The following is a 9,892-nucleotide window of genomic DNA, read 5'->3' on the forward strand; positions in this document are numbered from 1 at the left end:
TGCTTTGGTGGTGAGGGATGGCGGTAGGGGGGAAAAAAGAACTCTTCATAAGATGCTGCATCAGTTTGAACAGACAACAGCATTTATATAGTACTTCACTCCTCCAAAATGCCACATACATATTAACTAATTTGCACAGCCTCCATGGGAGAAAAGTAAATATTAAGCAGCATCTTTCCGTCCTCTATGCCTTTTACCATATCATTCTCTTGGTTTTACCCAGCAGTCATATCAGTAAATTGATGGGATGAATCCCCAACATTGGGGATAATCTATTTTAAAGAAAAAACACTGTCTGGGAGGCCCAAACTAGGAGACTCAGTCATTTACTTTCCTCTGCACATCAGATGAAGGAAACAGCTACCAGACAGGGCAAAAGACTAATCAAACTAACTATGGTTTTGGCCAGCTGAATGAAGGAATTACATCTTTATGCGGCATCCAATGAACCTATCACAAAATACTACTGAAAAGAGTAGGAAAATGTCAAGAAGGTTAAACTAGAGCTGTCAGCTGACCTGTGTTAACGCCTGCGATTAATGCAGGATAGGATTAACTTTTTTAATGCTTTAATCACAGGTGTGTTAATGCCTTGGTGTCCCTTTGAAGTGCTGCTCCGGCACTTCAAAGGGGCTTTGTAACAGCAGAGCCCGGGGTTCAGCTGGAGTCCCCAGCTGATCCTGTGCTCCTAATGCGCTGCCCCTTGGAAACACCTCCACAGTGCTTCCAAGGAGCAGCACTGCATGGAGCCCAGGGTCAGCTGGGGACTCCAGCTGATCCCGGGTTCCAGTGGGAGGTACACGTGATTAATTGCTTGATAGCCCTAGATTAAACTTCTATTTATCCTCAAAATTGATCACAAACTGGATTAAGGAATAAAATACTCATCATACTTATCTCCTGCAAATTGCCCAAGTAACTAGCTGAACAAGAAATAGGACTGAGTGGATCTGTAGGCACTAAAGTTTTATTCAGTTTTAGTTCTGAATGCAGTTATGTAACACAAAAAATCTAAATTTGTAAATTACACTTTCACAATAAAGAGACTGAACTGCAGTACTGTTTAAACCGCTCTAGTCTGGCACTACTGGGACCCGACTGGTATTGAACCAGAGAATTTGCTGGATTATAGAAGGTCAATATTGTCTAGCAGCATTACTAATTACCACTGCTTACTGGGCTCTTAGAAGACATTTAGGGTAAATCAGAGCTCAAGAACAGCACCGAGTATGCTGGACTAGAGAGGTTCAACCCTGTACTCGTATCAGGTGAAACAAAAACAATATTTCTGGTTTTTTTACAATGCAAGTATCTAATCAAAAATATAAAGTGAGCACTGTACTCTTTGTAATCTGTGGTGTTACTGAAAGCAATATCTTGGGCTCATCAGTTAACCTTCATGGTTACATGTAAGGCCAGGAAGCAGCTCTGCAGGAGCCAGTGCTCACAGGGAGCCGGCTTAAAAGCCAGCTCCTGCTGAACCGCCTCCCATCCTGAATGTGAACATGTAACTGCTGAAAATTTCAGCAGTTACATGTTTATAAAAAAAAAATGCTTTTTCACATTCCTATAAACTACAAAGAATTGGAGGAAACACAAAGCCACATGACAACTCTCCCTCTAAAAACCTATTTGCCAAAGCAAAGAAGGAGAAAGCAAACCTACAAAATAACCATGTAAGCTGCATAAACCAGAAAATAAGATTTCAGGAATATGAAAGGCTGCCAACAGCTAGCAACTAAATGATGAACCTATTATTTTGCAAAGATTATATATGCCTTTACGTGTTTGAAAACAGCGCACCACTAAAGAGGAACAATACAAATTATTACAGAAGAGAGTTCTGCAACCTAATACCAGTAAAAAACCAACAACATACTGTGACACTGAATCCACCTATGATTTAACACTTCACTCACATCAGTGAAAAAGCTGAGCTCTTTACCTATTAAACAAATGCAACTAATCCAACCCTTGGATAATATTTCTCTCTTCTCCCCAGATGGTGACTGGAAATTTGGGTGCATATTGCATTAATTTATACTCGGTTCCAACAACATGGGTAAAATGTGATGATTTTGAAAATAATTTATTTAATACAAGTGTGAATTTTAAATTTATTTTAAATCATCTATTCAAATTAAATCTATTCAATTAAATACGTAAGTAACATTTAAACTACCTTTACTGCCAAGTTTTGAAGTCAGGCAATCAATTGAGCTTGGGGTTCCAGGTATTTAGTCACTGATTTCCACAATTTGTTGAAGGAAGAAAGGCTCCTTTTCCTCCCTCCACAAGAAGCTTCTTCTTTGCTCTGAACTGCACTTTATCATAGGTGCAAAACAGAACAACTGACTGCAGACTGATTAGAATTTGCCTCTTGCTTCATTGTCCAAGCTATAGTTCCACCCCATGCACTCCTCCAACAGAGCATATATTATTTATGTTCACATGGAATAACACTTTACATCTCCAGTGTACATTACGACCTTGTAAGATAAGATCACCCCCCCCCCCATTTTACAGACGGGGAAGCAGGGAGAAACAATATCTGATTTGCCCAAAGCTACACAGCAAATTAATAGCACTTATTACTCAAGGACGTCTGACTTAATTCAGTGCAATACCCAGTAGACACCCACTGTCTCAGCCACATGCACCCAAGGGCATAAGCCAGAAAAGGTATTTAAACCAATAGCAGGCTACGTTGGCAAATCTCCATTGTCTTCCGCAGGTCAGTTTTCATTTTCAGCCCCTGGGGAGTCAACAAGAGCTGTGTGTCATGCAATCAGTAATTAGTTTTAATTTGTTCATGCTAAATTGTTGGTTGTTCCAAGTTGCGGGAAAGCAGATTTCTGTCCTCTCCAGGACCACCCCACCATTGAGTTCCCCACAAACACAAAGAGTATAAACAGCAAGGAAGAAATGGAAATGTTGAGTGATCCAAAGAGATGTAACAAGGCACAAAAGGATGAAACTGAGCAAAGGGAAACTTTCCTTAAGAGTAAGGTACATGATCGATAGAATAACCTCTCCTAGTAATGGAAGCTAAATCACATGGGTCATTTGAAACTAACTTGGAAAAAGCCCTGGGGAATATGCTGCTGGAAACAGCCAAATCCTGATTTCATCAAAGGTGGGGCTGAGGGAAACAAAATGTGACTTTATTGGGCTCTTCCATCTCTAATTTCTTTGAGTCAAGGAAGATATTTTTATTCCCTATTACTGCTGGATAGTACTGGCAAGAAGCCGAAAGCAAGAACTAGAAAAAACAACTAGACATGGGACAGAACATCTGCCCCAGAATAAAAGGGCACTATTCTAATATAGTTGAACCTGTCTGGCCCTGTAACAAACCCTGAATATTGCTGGACCAGAGAACCCTGGCAGGCGGGAGGGGGCTGGCTGGGAGTCTAGTGGCAGAGGGGTCAGGATCAGGGCCAGGGCTAGAAGCAGAGCTGGGTCAGCAAGACTGGTGGCAGGAAGCTGGGTGCCCAACTAAGAATGTCAAGTTAACCCATAAGCATTACCAGTGGACTGGCTGGGCTTGAGCAGCCCCCTGCCTGAGGCGGTCCCCAGCCCAATTGGAGCAGCCCAGTGCAATGCTGATTAAATGGGATTTTGTATCCCAACCAGGGACAACAGCAGGATTGGTGGCTGGAAGGGGAACCTGGGAGTCACTGGCAAGGAGCAGACATGAGGTGGGAAGCTGGCAGCCCCCTGAGAGCCCAGAGACCAGCTGCAGAAGGGCCGGCAGTCACCTCCCTTGTTCCAGAAAATTCCCTCATTTGGGACCAGTCAGTTCTCAAGGGTGCTGGACCAGGGAAGTCCAAATTTATGTTCCATATAGGTTTTTATGGAACCTACACTAAGCAGCACAGCATTTAAGAGCCACCCACAGTGAGTCATTCCCTCTAAAAACACTTAAAAAAAACGGAGTACAAGTTAAACAGGATTGTTCATCAAGTGACACAACTACTCCCATGCATCATAGTAGTAGCATTTTTAGATGGAGAGTTCCACATTGCAAATTCTTAAATAAGGACTTGTCTACGCTTACTGGGGAATCAGTGCTACAGGTATTGGCGCTGTGGGGATTGGTCCCCCAGAGATTGATTTAGCAGGCTTAATGAAGACCCACTAAATCAACTGCCTATTGCTCGCTTGCTCACGCTCTCGCAAGCTCTCTCTCTCACACACACACACACACACACACCCCAACACCAATATTCCAGTGGAAACAAAAACACAAGGGAAGTTTATGGAAGTTTCTCCTGTTGACCCTCCAGAGTGGAGACCCCGTAGGGCATGTCCAGATATGCTATTAACATAGCTGGAGTAGTGCAAATTAGGTTGATTTTGCCCCACAGTGTAGACCTGCCCTAAGTGTCTAAAACTGACAGATATAGATGCTTCTTGGGATATTCTACACACTCCTAATACAACAACATGGTCTACAGGGATAGAGGAAGAAAGTGAGCAGGCACATATTTAACTCCTAAGGAAATCCCCGAACTCAGACAAACCCATGATGCTAAGATAAAGCAGATTTCTATGGTGCAGCTACAGTGCTAGCCATACCATGTCAATACTGTTTCACAGGAACACACACACAAGATGCTGCAGGCACATCAAGGGAAGACCAAAGAATAGAACACACGTTGTTGCATGTCTGCTTGGGGTAGGAGGGAAGAGTTTCATTACAGCAGGTGGGTACATAAATGTTATCTAGGCATATATATCTTGGGCTCTGAGGGTGGCCGCACCACACATATCATTGAAGGAACTGACAAAACTAAAGGTGCAGTTTTTTCCCCACACACACATCCCATCATTCTATCTGGCTAGATACTTTGCAGGTGATCACAGGCTTGTCCCATGTACATCACATCTATGCTCCACACTCCAGAGTGCATGGACACAGAATGACTATATGGGCATTAGGGAACACCACACATTTCATTCCTCTGCCAGATACTTTGCGGGGAAAGACACAGGCTTATGGGGTCAGGCACAAGGCTCTCTGCAGGTGGGGCCACAAGCTGGCCATACACTGACTACGTTCCTTAAAAAGGGGGGAGGAGAGGGGAGCAAAAGTTTGAAATCACACATGCTGAGGGCACCAGCAGCAGCACAGCCCAGCGCATCAGCAGCACCTCTGGGCGTACACAGCAGTTCCCCTAAGCGAGGTGGGCACGGCCGGGGCACACATCAGCACCCGCTGCACACAGCATGCGGGAACAGGAGAGAACAGCAGCCGGCCAAGAAACGCGCACGGGCCGTGGCAATTACAGCCTGAGCCGCCCGGCTGCGGCGCACAGAGGCGTGGGGGCGCCCCGGCCCGAGCTCACACCCCGGCCCGTGGATGCGGCTCGTTCGCCTCTTCACCCCTGCCCCGCTGCGGCTGCCGCGCCCCGCGAGCGAGTTACGCCGGGCGCCCCCAGAGCCGCGCGCCCCGGGCACCCGCTGCCCCCCCCCCCCAGAGCCGCGCGCTCCGTGCACCCGCTGCCCCCCCAGAGCCGCGCGCTCCGGGCACCCGCTGCCCCCCCCCCCCCAGAGCCGCGCGCTCCGGGCACCCGCTGCCCCCCCCCCCAGAGCCGCGCGCCCCGGGCACCCGCTGCCCCCCCCCCAGAGCCGCGCGCTCCGTGCACCCGCTGCCCCCCCCCCCAGAGCCGCGCGCTCCGGGCACCCGCTGCCCCCCCAGAGCCGCGCGCTCACCGTCAATGTCCCCCAGCGTGAGCTCGTCCCCCAGCTCGGTCAGCGTCTCCATGGCCTCCATGGCCGGCTCGCGGCTCTCCATCGCGTGTCCGCGCACGGGCCGCCCCCGCCCGGCGCCTCCGCCCGCCCCCGCCGGGCACCGCCTCAGCTCCGGCTCCCAGCGCCCGCCGCCGCCATCTTGGGACAGCCCCGCCCCCACCTGCGTGCCAGGAGCCCGGGCCGCGCGCTTCCTCGCCTTGTTGTCAATGAGACCAGGTCCCCGCCGGCCAATCAGCGGGCGAGGCGGCTCGTGGTGTGATAGCACGTCACCGATCAGCAGCTAGGATTAGCATACGAGGCCGAGCTCTCCCTGGTGGAATATTCATGAGGGGGGCGGGGACAGAATGCTGGTTATTCAATGTCCCGAGGCGGGATGTAAAGAGCCGGGAGGACTCGTGGGCTAGGGCGAGGCGGCTGGGGGTGGGTATCAGGCGCGGTGACAGAGGGGGGTGAGGGCAGCGGGAGCGGGGCTGGCAAGGGACAGGGCGGGGTAGTCAATGCACATGGTGATGAGGGGGGACGGGGAAGATGGGGGGGATGAGGGATAGGGATGGCAAGGGGCACAGCTCTATTGCCAACCTGAAGCATTCACAAGTCCCAAGTCAGGCCCCCAGTGGAGTGACAAGAGGGTAGTTTTGGCCCAGGAGCCTGCCCTCATGCAGGGAGTTATCAGTGCAGCACCAGCTTGGGGTGCTTGCACCAGGCTAAGCTGCTCAAGACAATGCAGTGAAATCTAGGCCACATGAAGAGTCATTCCGGTCAAGCCAGCTGTCTAGCTGTTGCCAATTCTCTGCATTTTATGGGTCTTACCAGATTTGGTGTTTTACTTACTGCTCCAGATCCTGGAGGCATGTGATTACCTGAGACTCTCAGCTTTCATATGCAAAAGATTGCAGACAAAGGGTGTGTCTAGACTACAGAGTTTTGTCGACAAAAGTGGACTTTTGTCGACAAAACTATACCTGCGTCTACACTACCGCTGAGTTCTGTCGACATAACGTCGACAGAACTCAGCAGTTTTGTCGACGCTGGTAAACCTCATTTTACGAGGCATAACGCTTTTTGTCGACAGAGTTTCTGTCGACAGAAGGTGTTATTGCATGTAAACTGTCCTTTGCGTCTACACTACCATGTCGACAAAGCAGCTTGCTTTGTCGACAGAACTGAATGTAGTGTAGACGCTCTTTGTCGACAGAAGTTTTGTCGACTGAATCTGTCGACAAAACTTCTGTCGACAAAAGCCTGTAGTCTAGATGTACCCAAAATCTTGCACATGTGACCTGAGTCCACAGAACCAACTCTGTGGGTCCAGGGTCTGGGAACCCACAAGGTAAAATAGTGGGTTGTCAGCACCCACTAACAGCCCTGCCAATTTGGTCCATCTTTTCCCTCCCAGTGCCTCCCAAACAGCCATGTACTAGAGGTGCTGGGAGGGAGGGGGTAGAGTGAGAGGGTGCAGAAAGAGGAAGCTCAGGGGTGGGGCCTGATGCTGAACAGGAATTGAGCACCCCTGGGAAAATGAGGAAGCTGGCATCCCTGCCTGAGTGTGCCTAGGCCCTAGAGGCTCAGAAACCAGAAATCAGTTTTTCTTTTAATTCTTATTATTTTAAAGCCAATCTCTCTGATTTTTGGGGATGGATTTATTTTAGAAGTAAGAGTCCATTGAGAGTTACACTAGAGAAAAATAAGAACATTAGACCCTTATTGGTTAAGGTTAAACAAGCTTCATGCAGTTGCCTGTGCTTCACATGGTCTCTGTGCATTCCACAGGAGCCTCCTGTAGGTCCTGAAATATACATTCTCTGTACAGTTAAAAACCTCTTTCCAGGCTCAGGCTCCCTTACTTCACTGCCGAATACTTCATATTCTGAATGAATCACTCATTTATCCCAGCTCTCCAGGCATATCTTGTTCCTTTCTGAGACAGCTCCTCTTCAGGCTAATTCATCATTCTCATGCTTCACAAGAATGGCCACACTGGGTCAGACCAAAGGTCCATCTAGCCCAGTATTCTACCTTCTGATAGTGGCCTATGCCAGATGTCCCAGAGGGGAACGAACAGAACCAGGTAATCATCAAGTGATCCATCCTCTGTCACCCATACCCAGTGTAACCACCACCAGGCAGATTTGAACCTAGGACCTCTGAAGCTTAGTATAGGAGCCTCTATCCTTTGAGCTAAAAGCCAGCTGGCTCCCAGTCCATGCTGTAGAGGTCTCTTGGTCTTATCTGTTGCTGTGGTCTAGGTGCCACAGCATGGAACAGAGAACCACATGAGGTGTGTGGGTTACACCAGCATCTGGCAAACAGAGACTAGGGACGCCATCCTGGCTAATAGCTATTAATGGACCTATCCTCCATGAATTTATCTAGTTCTTTTTTTGAACCCTGTTAAAGTCCTGGTCTTCACAACATCCTCTGGCAAGGAGTTCCATAGGTTGACTATGTGTTGCATGAAGAAATACTTCCTTTTGTTTGTTTTAAACCTGCTGACCTCTAGTGCTTGTGTTATGAGTAAATAACACTTCTTTATCTACTTTCTCCACACCAATCATGACTGTATAAGCCTCTATCTTATCCCCCCCTTAGTCATCTCTTTTTCTAGCTGAAAAGATCCAGTCTCATTATTCTTGTCTCATATGGAAGCCTTTCCATGCCCCTAATCGTTGCCTTTTTTGGAACGAATTCCAATATATTTTTTGAGATGACATGACCCCTTTTGTATAGAGCCCAACCACAGTCAGTTTGCTGCCTCTGATCTTTTCCTTCATATTCCCTAGAACACACCTATCACTTAAGCTCTTGTTAAGTCCTGTCATTTCTTCCTCTTAATTATCACCAGAATCCACTCTTCCCTTCCTGTTCTCACTGTTAAAACTATGGACAGTTCATGCCCTTATTGTTGTAACATTAAAAATACCACCATAATAGCATCTGTGTCTCCCTCTGATCCGTATTGCCACCTTCATATTCTTGTGGTGGCTTCCTGCCTCAACACATCCAATTCAAGCCCATATTAATATGCAAGGCCTTATGTAATTCTCCACCTACACCTCTGCTCTCACTTTCCCTTAGCAACTCCCCACGCATCCACCCACCATCTAAACTCTTCCCAAACCTCCCAACTTTACTGCTCCTTTTTTCTGCATTTATTCTCCCAGCCCCCAGCTCTGTCTCCTTCTTTCCTACTAACTCCATATCCTTATCTGCCAGGCATCCTTCTTCAAATCATTGTTCAGCCATCTCTCCAGCCTCTTTTCCTCATTACAAAAAACAGGACGATGTAGCACTTTGAAGACTAACAAGATGGTTTATTAGGTGATGAGCTTTCGTGGGCCAGACCCACTTCCTCAGATCAAATAGTGGAAGAAAATTGTCTCAACCATATATACCAAAGGATACAATTAAAAAAAATGAACACATATGAAAAGGACAAATCAAATTTCAGAACAGAAGGGAGATGGGGGCGGGGGAAATAAATGTCTGTGAGCTAATGATATTAGAGGTGATAATTGGGGAAGCTATCTTTGTAATGGGTAAGATAATTCATGTCTTTGTTTAAACTTAGGCGTAAAGTGTCGAATTTAAGCATGAATGACAGTTCAGAGGATTCTCTTTCAAGTGTGGTCTGAAAAGATCTTTGAAGCAGGATGCAGATAATCAAGTCGTTGAGACAATGTCCTTTCTGGTTGAAATGGCAAGAAACTGTTTTTTCTTTGTGATCCTGTCTAATATCTGTTTTGTGGGCATTGATCCTTTGGCGAAGTGTCTGAGACGTCTGTCCAATGAACATAGCAGACGGACACTTTCGGCACGATAGCCTAAATTATATTTCTGGATGAGCAGGAATATGTGTTCTTGATCTTATAACTCACTTGGTTAGGTCCAATAATGGTATCAGCAGAGTGAATATGTGGACAAAGCTGGCAATGGGGTTTGTTGCAAGGGAAGGTACCAGGGTTGGTATTAGTGTGGTATGTCCTGTGGTTGTTGGTAAGAATCATCTTGAGGTTAGGTGGTTGTCTATAGGAGTCTATGGGTCTGTCTCCCAGAGTCTCTTGGGCTGTGTCTACATTGGCATCCCTTTCTGGAAAAGGGATGCTAATAAGACACATCGCAATTGCAAATCCGCGGG

At 47.3% G+C, this 9,892-nt stretch overlaps 1 protein-coding gene across 2 annotated transcripts in view; it reads right to left on the reverse strand.

Annotated features, from left to right (window-relative positions):
* The window catches only part of SREBF2 (sterol regulatory element binding transcription factor 2), a 41,317-nt gene extending 35,390 nt beyond the window's left edge, over window positions 1–5,927 (reverse strand). Inside the window, exon 1 of one of the 2 annotated variants that reach the window (XM_075935950.1) lies at window positions 5,719–5,927. In XM_075935950.1, the coding sequence (XP_075792065.1) occupies window positions 5,719–5,800 (82 nt within the window). In that variant the 5' untranslated portion in view covers window positions 5,801–5,927. Of the gene's footprint in view, window positions 1–2,182; window positions 2,331–5,718 lie in introns of those variants that run through there. The other variant, XM_075935957.1, reaches the window with a different exon arrangement.
* Window positions 5,928–9,892: the final 3,965 nt, after the last annotated feature.

This window comes from Pelodiscus sinensis, chromosome 1 (genome assembly GCF_049634645.1).
Source record: "Pelodiscus sinensis isolate JC-2024 chromosome 1, ASM4963464v1, whole genome shotgun sequence".
In the NCBI taxonomy this organism is placed as follows: domain Eukaryota; kingdom Metazoa; phylum Chordata; order Testudines; family Trionychidae; genus Pelodiscus; species Pelodiscus sinensis.